General features: G+C 31.7%; 2 protein-coding genes across 4 annotated transcripts in view; one reads left to right on the top strand and one right to left on the bottom strand.

Moving 5' to 3' along the window:
• Positions 1-18: 18 nt before the first annotated feature.
• Positions 19-7,994, top strand: LOC106052646 (ras-related protein Rab-21-like). Its single transcript, XM_013208069.2, has 6 exons — positions 19-424; positions 1,365-1,424; positions 2,156-2,263; positions 2,533-2,651; positions 3,662-3,750; positions 5,475-7,994. Exons 1-6 carry the CDS (start codon positions 281-283, stop codon positions 5,597-5,599), a joined length of 645 nt encoding a protein of 214 aa, XP_013063523.2. The 5' UTR covers positions 19-280; the 3' UTR covers positions 5,600-7,994.
• Positions 7,995-8,875: 881 nt separating this feature from the next.
• Positions 8,876-19,616, bottom strand: part of LOC106052639 (tuftelin-interacting protein 11-like) — a 58,101-nt gene continuing 47,360 nt past the window's right edge. For all 3 annotated transcript variants that reach the window (XM_056033606.1, XM_056033605.1, XM_056033607.1), the window contains exons 2-16: positions 18,180-18,431; positions 16,673-16,803; positions 15,992-16,092; positions 15,759-15,816; positions 15,247-15,462; positions 14,737-14,884; positions 13,644-13,932; positions 12,932-13,079; positions 12,603-12,802; positions 12,306-12,502; positions 11,840-12,058; positions 10,822-11,028; positions 10,367-10,521; positions 10,201-10,269; positions 8,876-9,312 (exon numbers count right to left, since the gene is read on the bottom strand). In XM_056033606.1, coding sequence (XP_055889581.1) covers positions 9,136-9,312; positions 10,201-10,269; positions 10,367-10,521; positions 10,822-11,028; positions 11,840-12,058; positions 12,306-12,502; positions 12,603-12,802; positions 12,932-13,079; positions 13,644-13,932; positions 14,737-14,884; positions 15,247-15,462; positions 15,759-15,816; positions 15,992-16,092; positions 16,673-16,803; positions 18,180-18,291 — 2,427 coding nt within the window. In that variant the 5' untranslated portion in view covers positions 18,292-18,431 and the 3' untranslated portion in view covers positions 8,876-9,135. The remainder of the gene's footprint in view (positions 9,313-10,200; positions 10,270-10,366; positions 10,522-10,821; positions 11,029-11,839; positions 12,059-12,305; positions 12,503-12,602; positions 12,803-12,931; positions 13,080-13,643; positions 13,933-14,736; positions 14,885-15,246; positions 15,463-15,758; positions 15,817-15,991; positions 16,093-16,672; positions 16,804-18,179; positions 18,432-19,616) is intronic.

Raw genomic sequence — 19,616 nt, forward strand, 5'->3', positions numbered from 1 at the left:
CTATTCATTCTTTGAAGTTATTTCGCTACATTGACCTAGAACTGTTCGCTACAGTTGTAGATATAGTCTACATCTATAAAGATCTAGATCTATGAATCATCGAACGTGAAAACGTTCATAGAGGCTATCAACAATCAAAGTGGTTAAAATTAAACAAAAATAAACTGAGCTGTAGACCGTGTAGTACTACTAGTAGACGATCTACTCATCTAGATCTAGATCTAAATATTATTATTTAGAATTGACTAGCTTAAAGTAGACGCTAGCTAGTCTAGTGAAAATGGCCTCAGCTGGAGGAGCAGGAGGGGGCCGTAACTTGAACTTCAAAGTTGTTTTGCTTGGTGAAGGCTGTGTAGGGAAAACTTCTTTGGTACTCAGATATGTTGAAAATAAATTTAATGATAAGCACATAACAACATTACAGGTAATACTATTATAATAGACATAGACCCCTGTATTATAATTATGATAAATTATTAGATCTACTATACACTGTGACTAGCGGATCCAGAACTTAGGAGTGGGTGGGGGCGATTTTTTTTCCAAACCCTAACCCTAAGCATAAACGTGCATACAGCATATATATATATATATATATATATATATATATATATATATATATATATATATATATATATATATATAAAAAAAAGCAATGTTTCTCAACCTTCGTCGAAACAAACAAAAAAAAACAGTAATGTTGAGGCCTTTCTCTTAACAGCTAGGCCTAGGGGGTTTAGGGGAGCGCCCCCCCCCTCCTCCTGATCTGCCTGTGGATCTATATAATAGTAACACTAACAGTTATATGTCTTGCTGTCTCATACAGCTAATCTGACTATATGTTATTTTTAAACAGCATTGAATATGAGAATATCTGTTTATAAAAAGATTTTCAAAATTTGCCATCTTTCTGCCTTATTGAGTGAGTGGATGAAATGCAATAGCAATAAAGAACAATGCAGACGCCTGACATTCCCAAATTTTAAGTCGATGCCTGCCATAAGGAGGGCATTACCCAAAAAAGACAAACATCTTCCTTTAGTCTGGTGTTTGGTAACATCTGACATGTTGATATCTAGAGAGAATCTCTTTTGTGCCTGAAATAGCCAATAGATTTATAATCAACACAACTTAAAAGGAAACTAAAAATTTATAATTTACTTAAGGCCATAGACCAGACCTGTGACATTTCCTTTTTACGAGACATTCATTTAAAGTACAATCTTTGGTTTTCTTAAAGTTTTGAACATTCATTTAGAACCTACTGCAGGATACAAAGAGGGCATGGTTTGAACTAAGAACCATCATGATTAACATTTTTTTTTGTTCCTTATGAAATTTTAATTAAATATTATTTTTCACAGGCATCTTTCCTGAACAAAAAATTAAATATTGGAGGTAAAAGAGTGAATCTTGCAATTTGGGTAAGCTATCTGTGAACTCTGAATTACCTAGAACAAGATTGACAGAAAAATAGAGTGTATATATATTATATAGGAGGGTATGAAAGTATCAGCTCAAGTAACTGATGCAATATAACTAAATAGTTATCTTACGAGCTAGATTTTATCATAATTTTTCTTTTTAATTTTTGAACTTAAGCCCAAGTGAAGTGTCATAAATGTTTATAAACTAGGGGGAAGTGTTTCTAATGTAGCCCAATTAAAAAAATAGTTTTGTATTTCTACAAAATATCACTCAGCTTTGAATTTCTAACAATATAAATCTACTATAATTGTTTTATTCTTTGTTTTACTCAGAGCTACTCTTGTTATTTTGATTGTGAAATATGTTTAAAGTTTAATAGAAATTTAACATATATATCCTTTATTGCTTCTTTGCTTTATGTACCAACCCATGTCTCTTTCCAGTGAGAGACTGCATTGTATCTCTGTCATTTTCCCTATTAATTGTTTTGTCTTATGAAAAGTATGCTTTTGTTTATTTCTCTCAAGTGTTTTTATCTGTATATCTAGGTCATAAAACAGATCAGTGGTTAAATTTAAGTACTCTTCAATTTATTGATACATTGCTCTGCAATCAAGTGTATAACTTTAAATATAGGGGGGGTGACATTTTTATTTGCTTTAATTTATTGTTCTTTTTCATTTTATTCACTGATTTTAACTTTTTTTCTTTAAATCTTCATCTTTAGGATACTGCAGGCCAAGAAAGATTCCATGCATTGGGTCCAATATATTATAGAGACAGTAATGGTGCTATATTAGTGTATGATATAACAGATGAAGATTCTTTTCAAAAAGTAAGAATGATTAACATTCCTATTACCTGAACTAAGCAAGATTAAATTTATTTTACCCAGAACTTAAGGAGCAAGATAAAATGTATACTACCCAAACTACGCAAGATGGTATTGTAGATTGTTTATAACTGAAGTGGTTTGCATTATATTTTTGTTGGAGAAATAATGTTTTTGTTGTTTCTAAATCAGTTTTTTGACAGAATAAAAAAAATATAGTTCGTACACTCAGTGTTCCATAGTTTATTGTAGTGTTTTTCTACTTTTCTCAGGTGAAGAACTGGGTAAAAGAGTTACGTAGAATGTTAGGTCAAGATGTTTGTTTATGTATAGCTGGAAATAAAACAGACTTAGAAAAGAATCGAAATGTTACTGTTGCAGAAGCAGAAGCGTAAGTGGCAGCATAATATATTTTTAGCTCATAATGTTGTACAAGGCAATAAGGAAATACCAATCTTTTTATTTTATTTTATGAAAAGATTAAAAAGATCTCCTCCTGTCGTATAGCAAAGGATGTATACACTAAGCTAAACCCTCCTTTTGGGTCAAAACTTTTTCATATCTCTTTTTCTAAAACATTTTTCAAATGATCGTGCCGATATTCTCAAGCTTTTACTTGTGGACCCCTCCCCATGATAATAATTAAGTTTGCATACCCTTAGCCATTAACTCTTTCTCTCCATAATTATTTACCACATTCTTGTGGAATCAACACTGGTATCGTCAGTTAGGAGAGAAAGAGTTAATGGGGTCAGTATTAGTGCTGTAAGTGCCACCAGCACCAAATGTTTTTCTGCATTCTTAGCTTTAGAAATGTATCACATTATTTCTCTTAGCCCAGATCAGATGAAATTAAATTGTAAAGAAACTAATTATTTGGTCTGATGCTAGAGTGTTGAGGTACATGTTGTGCATGTATGTTTGTAATGGTTTTAATCATCATAAGATCATCATCAGAAAGACTTCTTATTGTGGTTAAAAAAACAAACTTTTGAAAAGTAAGCTGCAGCTTAAAAGTTTATTCACAATTCAATACCAGCATAGGTATTTTCTATCAATGTAGTTAGTGTATTTTCAGAACAAGTTAATCTAGTTGTTTTTTTTTAAATTAACCTTGCCATTTCTTTAGCATTGTAACAATGGCACTAACAGCTTTCTATTTTAAAATTGTACCAAAATATGGCTAATGGTGTGCTATATTTAAATTGTTTATTATGCATAACGTAGATAGCTAGTTATGACATATAAACCCTTAGTATTGCAAAGAATAGTCAGATAATTGTAATTGACTTACTTTACTCTTAGATTCTTAATTTCATTCTTTTAATTAATAAATTTGTTCAGATTCCTTGGATGCCTGATTTTCTCCAAAATTGACATTGTCACTTGTGTTTGTTTCAGATATGCAGCTTCTGTGGGTGCTAAGCATTTTCACACCTCTGCGAAAATGGGCAAGGGCATTGAGGACTTATTTTTAGATTTAAGTAAAAGTAGGTAGAATGACCTATATATTTTTTTGTTCTTTCAAGTTTGTAGTACAATGTCTGCATATTATTTCTTTGAGGTTCTATACTCAGTGTCCCATTATCTATCTTTTTATAATGGAAATGTAATGACAATTAATGCATTCATGCAACTAATATGTCCACCTCAAATTTTCCCTTTTACAAGTTCTAGATAGAAAAGTTCGTCTAGAGCTGAGAAAATTATACAAATGTATTCCCTTTTTTTCTATTATATGAAAAGTACATTTTAAAATTTGTATGTTTAAATCAACCAATAAAGTGAGACTTGTACTTGTGCCATAAAAAATGAACTGTTCATTATTTGTTGTATTGGCATTAACTCAACTTCTTTATAAAATTAACAATACTCTCAAATGTAAGAAGCAATTACTCACAAGAAGGAATGAAAGAACAGGAAAATAGTATGTAACTATTGTTTAAAGAGATGGTTAACAAAAAGGATAATGGTTCTTACAAGCCAATTGCATCAGAGTACCTGAAATTTGTGTTGGTTGTAAATGTGAGGCTGTTCATGGTCTCCCATAGTTCCAAAGAAAAAGGCAATCAGATCAAGAGCATAGTAATATAGCTGTGTCAGTTTCAATGTGTCAGCCATAGAGGCAATAAGTTGATTTACTTTTTATAGTTTCTTTCTTTTAATGCATTCATTGTAATGTAAGTATTAAAATTGAACAACTGACCCCAAAGAAGTGGAAATTTCTTGAATAATAGTTACTAGCATTAATAAACCTGCGGGACTTAGTTTGTGTTTACTAATCTAGTGGATGGGATTAGATATATGTTAAACATAGCTAATGATCCTTTCAAGTTTTTCTCTTTCGCTATGAAAATAAAAGTAGTTTTGCGAAAATGGGTTTACCCGAAGCCAATACATTCATATCTATTAAAAACGAAAGTTGCACAAGGTGAATAGGATATAAAGTACAATTGAAATGGGTTTACCCGATTTGTTAAATGAATGGGATTATAAAGCACGTCATGACGTCTAAATTCACAGATATAAGGAATGAATTTATTTAAAAATGCTTTTGAAACACAAATTTGAAGGTTAATTTTATTAAATAATGAAATCAATAGACTATATTTTGTATTTTCATGTGTCAAAGTAAAAAACTATCTTTGCAAAGTGTAGTTTTAAAAATTAGATCTAGATCTAGATCCTTTCGATCTAAACATGGCCTAGATTAATGAAATAGTACCACTTTCATAGAGTTGGGCAACTTTCTTTTTTGAGGGTCTTAAGTTTGTTTTAGGGCTACAATACATATGTTATGGTTCCAGTTAGTATCCAAGGTTTTGATTTCTATGCGGGACATACATACATACATATGCCTTACGTTCTACTTTATAGTATAGCAACATTATTGAACAATTAGTTAATTAATTGCTAGTAATTAGGGGTTATTTTCCCTTAGATAAGCATTGGTTTTAAAAAGTTTTCTTTTGCTTGTTTCTTAACTCATTTCATATGGTGTTTTTTTTTTTATTTTTTTGTCTTTCATTTTTAAATGATACTTTTCTGTTGACTTATAGGTAACTATTCTTGTGTGACTACTAAAGGTTGCTTAATCTGTCATTAAACTGATTTAAATATAAATATTTAATATTATATGTTTCTTTTTAACTAATGTTTTGTTTTTTTTTAATGCCTGAAAAACATTTTATTGTTTTTCTCTATTATCTTACAGGCATGATAGAAAAGTCAGAGGAAGGTGTAGCTAAAGGTCGACCTGGAAGCACCAGAAAGAGTCAAGTTTTAGTGGTGGATGATTCTACAGAGGAACCACCTCCCAAGTCAGGGTGCTGTGGCTAGGCTGGTTTACTTGCTATTTTATTCTTGACATATTTACAAAAAGGCCTTAATTTAAATTTCAGAAGTGAAACAAAACAAAAAGTTGTGTGAGAAGTTGGCCATTGTTGTGTAAAACAAAATGGTAGCTGAGGATTCCCCATGTGCTATTTTAATGTGATACTGTGTTGTTGTGACTGGCACCTACCTTGTTGATTCTATTTGCTTGTAATGTTTTCTCAGAATTGTGGAAGCTGTTGTCATTGATGATGGCCTTGAGATTGTTTGTTTTTTTCTATTCCTAAAATTGTAAATGTGTGTTATCAATTTGCTAGCAGAATTATGATGAGAATCATTTAGCATTAGCTATTGTTTCTTGAGAGCTAGATTGATTTGTGTGTTTATTTTGTTTGAGTAAAGCAAATATATTTTGTTTGAGTAAAGCAAATATAATTTGTTTGAGTAAAGCAAATATATTTTGTTTGAGTAAAGCAAATATAATTTGTTTGAGTAAAGCAAATATATTTTGTTTGAGTAAAGCAAATATATATTTTTTATGTTACTCTAATGCTCATTAAGTTTCTTATTCAGTTTGGTTGTTACAATTGTATAAATTCTGTGGGTTCTTTTTTTTATTTTCAGTTCTCAGCCTCTGACATTTTTAGTGTTAATAAGCTATACTAAAATTATTTACAAAATAATTTATGAAATATTAAAGTCATTTTCAAATTTTTCTGAATTTAAAAACATTTAGTTCCTGATATGTAATTTGTAATTGCATTTTTTTTTAAAGTTTATAATTTAAAAAATAACAGGTTTTTAAAACAAATGTCAATTTTTTTGTCTTGTCATGTCTATACCAATACTTTAGTATGAAAAGTAATACTACAATTTTGTCTGCAACCCAGCTAATTGCCTAAATCATAAGCTGAATAGAATTTTAATGTATATGTCTTGTAATAATGCATTAAATATACTTGAGAGAAAACCCTGTGACTATGGTATAAACGATTATTGATTTTTTTTTCTTTACCTGATTCTATCTAAAAATCCTAATGGCTTGTGCAGATATCTATGCATTATGAAAACAAGGGGAAAGGTCTTTACTCAGTCATCTCATTCTTGTTTAGATGATGAACAGAAGCAGCCAATGTTAACAATTGTGACCTATTCTTCCTGTACCAGTACACAAGTCACTGTTTTGTCTGGGATCTGAGAGAATGACAATTGTTGACCTGCAAGTGTATTGCTGCGATGTGTGTTTGATCAAGGTCTGCAAAATCTTTTTTTTTCCCCCTTCTACTGTTTATTTCAAATAGTTTTCTTTACTTTTTGAAACGTTTTTTTTAACTAGTGGTAGATATGTTTTGCTTAACACTGTCAGAAGGTATTTACTTACCTAATGGATGGGCATAGTAATAGACTTAGTAAAAAAAAAAATGTAATTGTCCTAGTAATGTTCTCTAGTCATACTAACTACAATACCCACAAACAGAAGTAGAAACAAAAATGTTTGTTTGTTTTTTTTAATCAGTACCATTATGTTTAAATTTACTCTTGATATTGCTTTTTAAATTGATTCATGTGTTTGAATGCTTGACTATTTATACCAATGCAAACTTTTTTTTTCATCTTCTGATTTCTAAAAATTTGTTTTTCTCAACTTTACATTCAGTAAAGTTTCATCTCTGATGCACTATGTCATGCTTATGTTTATGACTTGCTCTATTGTCATATGAACTGTTCTTTTGTTAACTTAGGGAACCATTATATAAGAAGAAACTTCCACAGCATCTCTTGAGAGAAAGATTATTTGTGACCAAAACTTAGTCTTATCAGTAGAGAAAGTGTATTATATTTTGAATATTTGCAACTTGCTAGTTAAAATTCTTATCATTATGACTTTTGATGACTGTCCAAGTAATTCTCATTACTTCAGGTTTAGGCAAAACACTCAAATTTATTTTGTGTTGATTTTTTTTTTAACCATTTAAAAAAAAAAATATTTATTTAAGCTATATGTTTATGTGTACACATAGCCTATTGAATAGAGGACCTAAATTCCATTTGATAGACAATAATTTGTATTAATTAGGAATGTTTTTCAAAATAATAATAATAATGTTGTGTTATTATTCAGTTAATTTTCTACCCATTCTGTTTTACAGGCTGAACCACCACAATCATCTCCTCTAAAATGTAGCAAATTGTCACTTCATACAATTTGTTATTAAGGGAGAGATACAGCATTTTTAAGTAAAATGGCTTAAGTAGTTTGACAGTATAATAATTAAATCTATTGTATTTTTAAATGTGAAATGTCTGTCGATTGTTTACCATACCATGAATCATTATTATTTTTTTATTTTTTTTCACTATCCATCAAATCCCATGAACCAAAATAAAAAATATATATCTATATGGTTTTATTTGTTTCTTTTGTGTTTGAAACTTGAAAATAAATTTTTAGATCAATTTGGTCACCATTTTTATAAATGAAAGGTTTAAATAATTTGCAAACTTTGTGACTAGTTTAAGAACTACAATTCATATTATGCATTCAGATGTCACTGTCTACTTGTAGACTTGCTGATGAATCACCAGAACCAAGTGGGACACAATGGCTTATTACCCTTCCACAGGTTCTTCACAATTGAAGAGAAACCTTCAGCTTTTCATAAGAACATTTCTTTTCTGAATGAAGCTGGTTGCAATGGAATGTTGTAAACATTTCAGATTCACTTAGCTCCTTTCTGAATTTGTAACATTTTCTGTTTTTTTGGCTCTGTAACTGAATTTGGAAAGTGCTGGATTACATTGCTATTTAATATGGAAAATATGAGAGTTGATATTTCTATCAAGCAGTAAGAGGTCTTGATAAAAGATGACAGATAATTACCATTGCCAAAAATTGCTCAAAGAAAAATCAGTGATAGAAATATAGAGTGGTGAGGAAAGAGCATTATGAAAACTTGGCATCTTTTCTTAAGGTGCCATTAATACATCTTGCCATTCTAAGGCCTGTCTAGCTCTGTTGTAGGCATCTTTTCTTAAGGTGCCATTTATCCATCTTGCCATTCTAAGGCCTGTCTAACTCTGTTGTAGGCATCTTTTCTTAGGGTATGACCAACACATCTCCACTTTCTTTCTAAGATTTGCATCTCTATATTTCTCTGTCCACCCATCTCCCACATTTTGGCGTTTTTGTCATACCAGTGTATTACTTGGGATCATTCATTGTTTTTATACAATAAGTCAGCTACAGCATACACAAGAATAAAATAAAAATATTGCAAAGTGTAACCATTAAAAACAAGTTATATTGGCATGTACAAAGTAATTTATTTACAAATACTGTAATGGAAACATCTTTATTTACAACCATGGCAATGAAGGAATTATTTTTGTACACATAATATAAAAAAAAAACACTCTGTGCATAACATACTGTGCACACACAGAAGCTGAATTGAACTAAACATAATTCACTAATAGAGCTTAAATAAATCAACAATGCTACTATTCATTAACACATAACCAACAGTGACATATGCAAAGTATTATTTAGAAGCCTCCACTAATGAGTTGAGAGATGTTGGCATCCACCTTCCACTAGCATCTTGCATGAAGACAACATTATGATCATAGTAGATAGAAGCTTTACCAAATCTGTACACTTGTTTACCTTCTTGGGACTTGCCAGAGATAGGGATGTAGAGCATGTCTTCTTGTTCTGCCTGGAGTCAAAACATAAGACATTGAAACTTGGACTTCAATAGAGCCCTTTCATCTTTATGGATACATTAAAAATAAAAATCTATAACATCTGAGACTCATAGTCTCCCCCTCTGAGTAGGGGGAGAAAAAAAAACATTATAACTAGTCACTAATTCTATTGTAACTGCTCTTCCTAATAGTACTAGGTGAGGGCACCTCAAAACTCAGTAAAGCCTTTCAACTCTGACTTCAGACACCTGCCGTCTTGAGGAGGCTACCTCGAGGACAAATCAGCAGTGGAGCCCCTTAGGTGTTGGGAGTATCAACTATGATTATTTCCATTTAATAGCTTCTGATACTTAGTTGCAAAGCATTCCTTTTTAATCACATCAGCAAAGTCAAAAGAAGGGCTATCACATGCCATGATCACTTTATCTAAGACCCAGGAATACATACTGGAAAAATCTTTGAAGTGGGGAAGTTACATCAATACTCTGTCCCTAATGTCTAAATAATTCTGACTAATTTCATAAATGTGGCAAACTCAAATATACTTAGATCTACTTATTGCAATGGTAACATCAATAGCACAAATCTGTTAGGCTGATTAAACAACTATTGAGGAAAGTTCTGCATCAAATGTACAGCCTAACTCATAATACCTTTCCACACACTTTTTTAATACTTCCAGCTTATCAGTAATTTTGTTTAATACACTTTGATAACATTGTTTTCAAGACTTTAGAATAGGTAGGATTCAGCATTAATTAGTGGTTCAGATGAAACTATTTCTCTTGAAGATTTAAGGAATCATTTTTTTCTAGGTGAAAATTAAACCCATTATTTTTAAAATAGAAATACTTGAAAATATCTTTTCTTTGGTCAGGCAGGAATGGCAGTCTACTTACTCTTCTCTCAACTAGATCTTTAAAAGTCATGGCAGCACTTCCAATAGTTGATCTTACATGAGAAGTTGGCTGATGAAATACGAAAGTTATTAGTTTACTACAAATCTATTTTTCATAATGTTTTCAAGGCTTATATACGAAGCAGAATAAAACATTTGAGACGAACCTCAGAATCTACAAGAGGATCTCTGGCAGGTGGGGCTTTAGTGTCCATGATTCTCCGCTCAGCATGTGTGAAGTAGGCCATGTTCTCCTTGACACCAGGTACAAATGTTCCTGACACAGCTCTGTTCATAATCTCCAGAGCTTTGTTAAACTGATCTGATCAGGAAGTAATCATTTAAAAGTTATAGTAATACAAATTTGATGGTTAAAAAAAATTTAATAAAAATGTAAAAAATTTATCAACATCCAATAATGTTTTTTTAAATGAGAAACTAGATGAAAGAAGAATCAATAAAAAATAAATTTCTTTTCCATAATTAGTGACAAAGTCTAAAGCCTGATCTTAAAAAAAAAGATAGTTTCCCTTTATTAAATGAATTAATATTCAATAACAAAGAAACACAACACATAACAACAAAAGTATTGAACATTTAAGTTCATGACAGTAGATCTCACCTTTGATGGCAGGATGACCCAAGAGATTTTCTGGGAACTGAGCCTTCCATCCAAGGTACCATTTGGTGATGTCTTGATAGTTGGGCAAGTTAGTCAGCCAAGCAACCAGCACTTGGTGCCACTTGGGGAAAAATACCTTCTCCAACATGTTAACCATTGACTGAATTGGCATCATGTCTTTCCAGGACATCACCCACCTCCAGGGATCTGACAATCAGGGAAATCAATATGTGAAGTTTCTAAATAAAAATACCTCATGATGTATACATATGAGTTCTTCTACTATCACTTCAAGAAAAAGAAAAGTGCTGGTGTTGAATAAGTCAGATTTATCAACACTGAAAACCAGCATTGGCTTTTGAACTGGGGAAAGGATGGGGGGGGGGGGGGGGTCTTGAGTTTAAGCCCCCAGGGGAGACTGGGTTTTCTGAACTTAGGAAATTCAGGACAACCCTCAAGTGCACCCAACTCTAATGGGTATCTGACATACCCATATCAGACATACCCATATCTGACATACAATGTGGTTGGTAATTGTGTTGGCTACATGAAACCATTGCTAAAAGTGTTGACCATAGAAACAGAATAGCTTTACATCATCTGCCCCCAGAGACCACAAGGTATATATATATATAAAACCAAGATTTTTTTGCTTGATCTTTTGGTAGCCAACTGAAAAATGTACTTCTTCCAATCATATTTCAAAAGTTTTTTTTTAACACAAATGGTTTCTGAAAATTTAATTTGGTAGATGAGTACTTGAATATTAAAAAATAGGAAACTGACATTTATTTTTTGGACAACAGGCACTTTTATTGCACATTTTATAAACATAGGTTTCAAACGTAAGTACTTTCATAGTCTGTGTAAAATATTAGACTTTTAGCATACTTATTATGTATTCCACAAGTAGGAAACTTGATTTCAAAGAATTAAACAAAACAACAAATTTTGCACCAACACAATGAAAAAAAAATAGAATAAAAGTTGGATAAATAAAACTAGAAGTTGTACTCACCTAGATACTGCTGGTGTGGGTTTATTGTCATATTCTGAAGTTCCAACTCAAGTTTGGGTAAAATATTTTTAACCAAAAATGCGCTCATGTGACCTGGACGAAATACACCAAACCAGGGCTCTAGGATAATTTTGGCAGAGGCATCCGATGGATACCAGTTGATCAGTGCACTGGCAATCTTGTGACGAATAGGAGCATACAAGGGTTCTAACTTTTCTCCTGTTTTAAACAAAATTAATATTTATTAAAGTTATTAAACATTTATTTCCCATCTTGTAGCAGGTTGAACTATTTTTATTATTAAGTACCTGTGTAGTCACTAGCAGGCAAAAATTAGTTAAAATTATATAATTATATTATACAATTATATATATTCATTTTTTTTTAAATGTGCATTATGCATATAAAACAATTCACTTGCAACTCAATACAATACAATAATACACTAAATAAAAGCCAACTGTACCCATGAGAGGCAGCCAAGGATGAAGCCAGCAATGTATTGGAGTTGTGTCTGTGAGAGGATTCCAATTTTCTACTTCCTGTAGCAGTCGAGGCAACACCAGCTGGTCTAAAATGTTTTCTAAGACCCAAGGGGGTAGAGCTGGCTTCCAGCTTTCCAAAAGTGTGATCATTGGATCTGTCTCTCGAACTATCCATTTCCTGTTTGCAATATACATAAAAATACATTTAGTAACAGTGGAACTTCAATATTAATTAAATACAAATATTTTACCACAGAGCTAAGTAGTTAGAAACTTACAGTACTGTTGCTCGGACAGGTGGAAGCCATATGTCCCAGATCAATCTCTGATACACGTCTAAATTGGTGTGCTCATTGTTCCTGCACTGAGAAGCCTGGGCACTTTCATCAGCCCCAAGAAGCAATTGCCATTCTAAAACTGTATCAAGTCCATAGGTTGGATCTTTTAGTGGTAACCATTTCGCAAAATAGGCCTTCATCTATAGAAATCAATAAACATAGAATTATTGAAAGTTCTACCCAAATGAAGTGCTTGTTAGATTATTTCTAAAAATAAATATATCCCAAGCTTTGCCTCATTGTAATATTCATAAATAAATATAAATTACCAATGGAAAAACAAGTGCAATAGCCAATGATGGGAGGTCATAAATTTTGTATTCTTCATAATAGTCTTGTTGAAGCATTTTAAACATTTCTGCACATGAATCAAGAGTTAAAGGATCCGGACTGTCAGGTTTTGTTCTGTTTTCACAACTGTAAAGACAAAAGACGTAATCAATACATTTTAAATCAATTTAAAATCGATTAATACTTGTAGTAGTCAAAGAAGTTTTATTAGTTTTATTTTCAAAACTCACACCAAAGCAAAATTAGGCTTACTAAGATCAAGAGTGCAGTGATGAAGCAAGATCAAAGTAATGGGCGCAACCAAGGGGAAATGCTAGTTTACAATAGAACATTACTTTATTTTGTTTTTCAACAAATATTCAAGTTGAGTCATTGGAGAGTGTGGTTGAAGAAAAAAAGATCCCTTAGTTAACTACAAGTATTTAAACACCTGGAGTATTTATGTCAATTAAAGAGATTCATTTCAGGGCACAAGACAGAGAAGAATGGAGAAAAGACGGTCTACAGATCATGTGTGGTGCCCCACCCCAGTTAAAAAAAAACAAACTAAGGGACAAGTGAAGGTAAAATGGATATAATAAGCACACATTCCACTAAGTTAAAATATAAAATTACATCATGATGATTGAATATCTACCAAGTGATTCAATGCTTTTTTAACATTGTGGGATTAATAAAACCATTATATACCTGACAACTAGGTTCATGACCATTTGTAATCTCTGCAACTGCTTTTCTTCTTGATTCACCACCATTTCCAGACGCTCTTTTTCATGCTGAACGTTAACAATGCGGTCTCGCTCATACTGCAACTTCCTGTCATTATGAATGATATCCTCTTCAGCCATATCTACCAGTAAGTTAAGATTATGCATCAACTCGGGCATACTGAAAGCTCTTTGTTTCACCACTGGTTCCTGGTTGACCAAGTCTTCAGCTTCATCAGGTTTGTCATGGTTTTTCCCAATGGCATGGTATCCTGAACAAAGGATAGTTTCAGAATTTATGATTTTTACAAAGGAATGGTACTGTGACTAATAAAGGATTTACACATTTTGTCACAGAAAGACATTTTATTTTTTTTTAAAAAAGCACTTAAAATTTAAAATAAAAGTATCTATCAAGATGAAAAGAAAATTTAAAAATTATGCAAATAATTACAAAAGTTAAGAAATTTAGTGACTATTACATTAATTCATTCAGACTTGAGAGTCTCGTTAGCCTTGGCTGGCTACCCACCTAGAATAAGCAAGCAAAACTCTGAATCCAACCCTCTGCTGCCTTGCAACTATACCCAAACAAGAAAAAGGCTTCGGGGGTAAAAAAAAATAATCACCAGCCCACAACCCTTAGGCAGCTTGCAGCACAGTGCTACACAATGGCAGAGCCTGCAATGTCACTGATCCCAAACTGTATCTGCACATGCCGTTCTTTTGAATAGATCAGCTGCATGGAGAAGGGGAACTGCTGTGTGGGCAACATCGTTCCAATCATAGCTAATGCCCAGGCATTGGTCTCATTTCCATGAGATGATCATAGTCATTTTGCAACTGAAGGATGCCATAGACATTAAGTTACTAATTGCCCATCCTCCCCCTTAGTTTAGTTTGTAAGCAGGTGCATAGAGAATTAACAAAAGAAGATCTTTTTTTTTTACATTACCATTTAAATTATTTAGAGTTGTGAGCTCTTATAGGTTTTATTGTTCTTCTTCTCTAACTCATTTGACTTGTCATACATAAACAAGATTTGACTTATTTAAAAGAAATGTAAAATATCCCACCTGACAAAATTCTCTGTTCCCGTCCTGTCATATCTATTATTTTAACTTTCTGATTCACCATGGCTGCTGGCTTGCTAGAACGTTTACTTCCAGATTCAAGAACCTCTTGAGCAGTTTTGTAAACATACTTAGGTTTCTGTTTCTTTCCCTATTATAACAAATAAATAAATTAATTGGCTTAGAATTAACGTGATGTGTTCATTACTAATTAACATTTTAGAATAAGTTAACTTTAAACTGATCTAGCTGTTTCTTAAGAAGTCTAAAATTATTTAATAAATATATATGTAAAACATACATTTAACTAACTTTCCACATTTGATTTTTAATAAAATGTACTCCCAATTTTCAAGGTTGTACTCAATGTGTATTTTTGGTTTTATAATTCTTAACAAATCAAGTATAATGAAAACATTGGTAAAATGAGAAATGATAGTACAAGATTAAAGTGGTTTTAGTGGATGGCAGTTTTCCATTTTCTAGAGTGCTGCCACAACTAGTAGAACAAACCTCTACAGGCTGCTTCTTCCACTGAGATAACTGTTTCTGAAATTCTTTTTTCTCTTCTTCCTCTTCATCTTTCACTGGATAATCTTGCAGCGATCTCTCTGACCTCTCTTTACCGTGTATGCCCACAGCTCCTCTGCCTTTTCTCTTTACTGCTTCTACAGGAGTTGTTATACCCTGACCAGACTTGCCCAGACCTTCTCCAGGTTTATAGCCAAACTTTGAAACAAATTAAACAAGCAATATTATATTTTTGAAACATTAAAAAAATAAGCATTAAAAAACAGCAATTATTAACATAAAAAGCCTTAATACAGAGTATTAAATAACTGCTAATAAGCAATGATCCAATACCAACATAACAACAATGATGAAATAGCTAAAATTTCATTGAAATATGAATTTTTGAATATGCATATTGTAATCATGTATACATAAGAAGTTAAAACATGCATAAAAGGTACAAATATTTGAACAAATTATCTATTGTTCTAGTTATAAAATATTGACCACACCTTCATCAATAGTTTCTGTCCTATACCTTTAGTGTATTTTTCCCAAGCTCCGAATTCTCTGTAAAAATAAATTGTAATGTTAATATATCAATAAATAAACGACAAATTTTCTGAGTTTCTTAAAATAAAATATGACTAAATTCAAAAAGATAAATTATTTATTATTTTACTTTTCAATATATGTAAAGTATTTCTATAAAACTAAAGTACAAGTTTGTAGAATAATTACTAACTTATCCGAATCTTTCTGATGTCCTCTAACATATCGTGGCATAGGACTTGGACCTTCTTTACCAGAACTTTTTTTCTGCTTACTTTGGCTTGTCTCTTCAGCCTTTAAAATAGAATGAAATAATTTTAAATACAAGAAGTAGTCTTCTTAATTTTTGCTACATTATAGAACAGAAGACAAAGAAAAAATAAAATAAATAAATAAAAACATAGTTAATATCATCCCATGATAAATACAAATAAAACATTTAATTGACATAATTATTTTATAACTTACAGGTGCAAAAAAAATAAATAATTTGACACACCATATAAATAGTAAGCAGCAAGACATTTTAAATCAAATTTTGATGAGACTTGAGACTCTGCAACATAGTCTCTCAATAATACTGATGACTACCGCTAGATTTGTCTTCAGGTCACATCCAGTCATGAAGAACAACCCAAAGAACAGCAGCTAGGCTCTCAATGTTTAAAACCAAGAAATATATAAAGGTTTGATCCATAAGGTTTTCAAAGTTGTTTTTAATACAGATTGTCTAGACTGTATTTTTCACCTCTAACCTAAAGGTTTGCAATGCATGTATATATCTTTCAGTGTGTAAGTACTTGAATAGAAGACATAAGAACCCAAAGTCATCAATCCATGTGTGGTTACTTTGAGATAGATATCTAGAACTTACAGAATCATTTTCTTGCTCTACTTTATATCCTCCACTTATAAAGCTTATTCCTCCAGCTAAAGATTTGTTCTTCTTTGTTCTTTCATTTGTTTCATTATCACTGTCATCACTTTCTTTATCAGCCCATATACCTACACAATGATCAAACAAAATCTCTTAGTAATCAACAAAGTCTCTTAGTAATCAACATAACTATATACCTACACAATGATCAAACAAAAGCTCTTAGTAATCAACACAACCCTACACAATGATCAAACAAAATCTCTTAGTAATCAACACAACTATATTCCTACAATGATCAAAAAAAATCTCTTAGTAATCAACAGAACTATATACCTATAATGATCAAAAAAATCTCTTAGTAATCAACAGAACTATAGTTACAATACTTTAAAAGTCTATGGCAAGATCTAGATCAAGATCTAGTTTTTCACTTCTAGCTCTTTAAAGCAAACAAACACCAAAAAAAAAAGAATGTATTGATCCTGTATCACTAGTGTCCTGTATTGTGTAAAGATCTAAACAATATGGCTTATGAAACAATCATTTCACAAAGATGATATATTATTATTATTATTATTATATTACTTCAGTAACCTTTTTGAACACATATATTCAACTTCAACCAGTTCAAGTAACCTATATATATATGTTACAAACTTTCAGCCAACAGCTTCTATTTCCAGTTAAAAATATCCTTCCCATGTCCTAAGCAAAGAGGAGTAATGCTAGATAAAAAAATTAAAAAAAAAAAAAAAAACAATTTGAAAAAAAAAAATTTAAGATATAATACTAATAAAGAAATAAACAACTTAATAAAAAAAAATAGAATGATATGTCTAGTTTCAAATAATATATACTTTAATACCTTTAGAATATATATTTCACCGGGAAGGGGCTTATACATTGGGGCTACAGGCCTGTTCGTTTGAAAAATTATTTTAAAAATTAACATACATCCTGTTTTCACTAAAAAAATATAGTCACCACACTTTAGTTCTCATTCAAAATGAGACATGATAAGTTCTTCATATAAGGAAGTTTAAAAAACTGTTACTAGTGTCCCAGCGCATTATCCTGCTGCAGAACTTAAAAAGCAAAAAAAAAGCACTGCAGATGAACTATTGGGTCAGGGACGGATTTAAGGCGGGGCCTCTACAAAAGAGTCAGTCATAGTTTTACTCTTCACAAACTCAAAAACAAACAAAATATTATTTTTTTTTGTTACAAAAAAATGCTTATAATTGTAAAATTTTTTTTACAGTAGTAAAATTAGATCAAATTTACAAGTACTCTATTTCTTTCTTCCAAAACATGGCATGCCATTAGATATCAGTAGGTTTAGTGATTTAAAAATTTAAAAAAATGGATTTTTTTTTTAAGCTTTAATAAAGTGTAGGGGCCTCCACAAAAATTTCTGTCCCAGGGCCTCCACAGACTTAAATCCAACCCTGTATTGGGTCAATACAAAAATGAGTACAAATAATAGCTGCTATGATTTTACCATAAGTAGCTTGATTTTTGGTTTGTTTTCTCTGACTTGCACCAGTTGGATCAAATATTTGAAAATAATCATAATCTGTTACTTCGAAGCGCTCAACTTCAGGTGAAGACATCTTTTATCAGTTGTATACTATTTGATCCAAATGTCTTCAACAAAATGAAAGGAACTGGATCTAGTCAATCTGAGCTGTTTATTTTTTGCTGTCCTTTCAGATGCTGTTTGTTAATTGATAAATGTGGTCAAGCTACAAATCTGAAACAGGGAAAGACACAATCATGAGAACAGTGTATGTCAAATACTTCAAATTTTAAAAAAGCAGTTTTCAATATATATATATATATATATATAACAATATATATATATATTATAATATATATAGGTTATATGTAGATCTCTGACAACTCTGATTGTCTGATCTGTTGTAAATCAAATGTAATGTTACTCTACTCTAACTTAACAGTCTGCCTAGTCTAATGACTAACAGACACTTTTAGTGTCTCTAGACAGGGCCGGTCCTACAGATTGCGGGGCCCTATGCGAAACGGATAGCGCAGGGCCTAGTCTGGGTAGGGATAAGGATAATAAGTGAAAATTAAGAATTTATGTACTAAAATAAATTTGTCATTGCATTTTATTCATATTTTACTAAGTGTAAAGTCACAGTCAAATTAAATTACGACCCATCTACAATAGAAGGTAGTTTTCCAACAAAAAGCAGATAAACATTGACATCTGCCTTTTAGTTTTACTTTTTTAAGAGATAAAGACAGATTTAGATCTAGAATCTATATTTACATGCCACTGACTATTACAATAAATTAACTATTGGAACTTCCTCTTTTAGTTTTAAATTCGCCTTATTATTTTTATTAAATGAAAGTTGACAATGCCGTTTATTTTGTTTGTTTATTTTAAACTCCATTAGGATGGGCGTTTTCCATATTTAATGACACCCCAAAATGACAATTTTGTCTATTTATAAGGACATTTTTATGAGTTTTCAGGATAATTTAATAATTTCCGGAGATTTTCATGACTTTGTTTCGTATACTTTGCAATTTCTTCTTCTTCTTTTATAATACAGACGTTACTTTGAAAAAGAAGATGATCACGTCCCTCGCGTCATGCATTCAGTCATGCATATTAACCAATGACTTAAATTCTGCCAAGTCACTGGTTTTTCTGGCTAGCTCAGGCAACCCATTCCATGCTCTAATAGCACTAGGGAAGAAAAAGTATTTGTACAAATTTGTCCTAGCATATGGAACGAGGATGCCATGGAACCCTGTTATAAGTTATGATGGTTTAATTTAATAATTTACAACTAGTGTTACGAAAGTGCAGGGCCCACTGCGGCCGCAAAGGTTGCAGTGCCCTAAGACCGGCCCTGTCTCTGGATTAGTGTAGTCTAGACTACTCTAGACTCTAGTCTAGCTA

This window comes from Biomphalaria glabrata, chromosome 6 (genome assembly GCF_947242115.1).
Source record: "Biomphalaria glabrata chromosome 6, xgBioGlab47.1, whole genome shotgun sequence".
NCBI lineage: Eukaryota > Metazoa > Mollusca > Gastropoda > Planorbidae > Biomphalaria > Biomphalaria glabrata.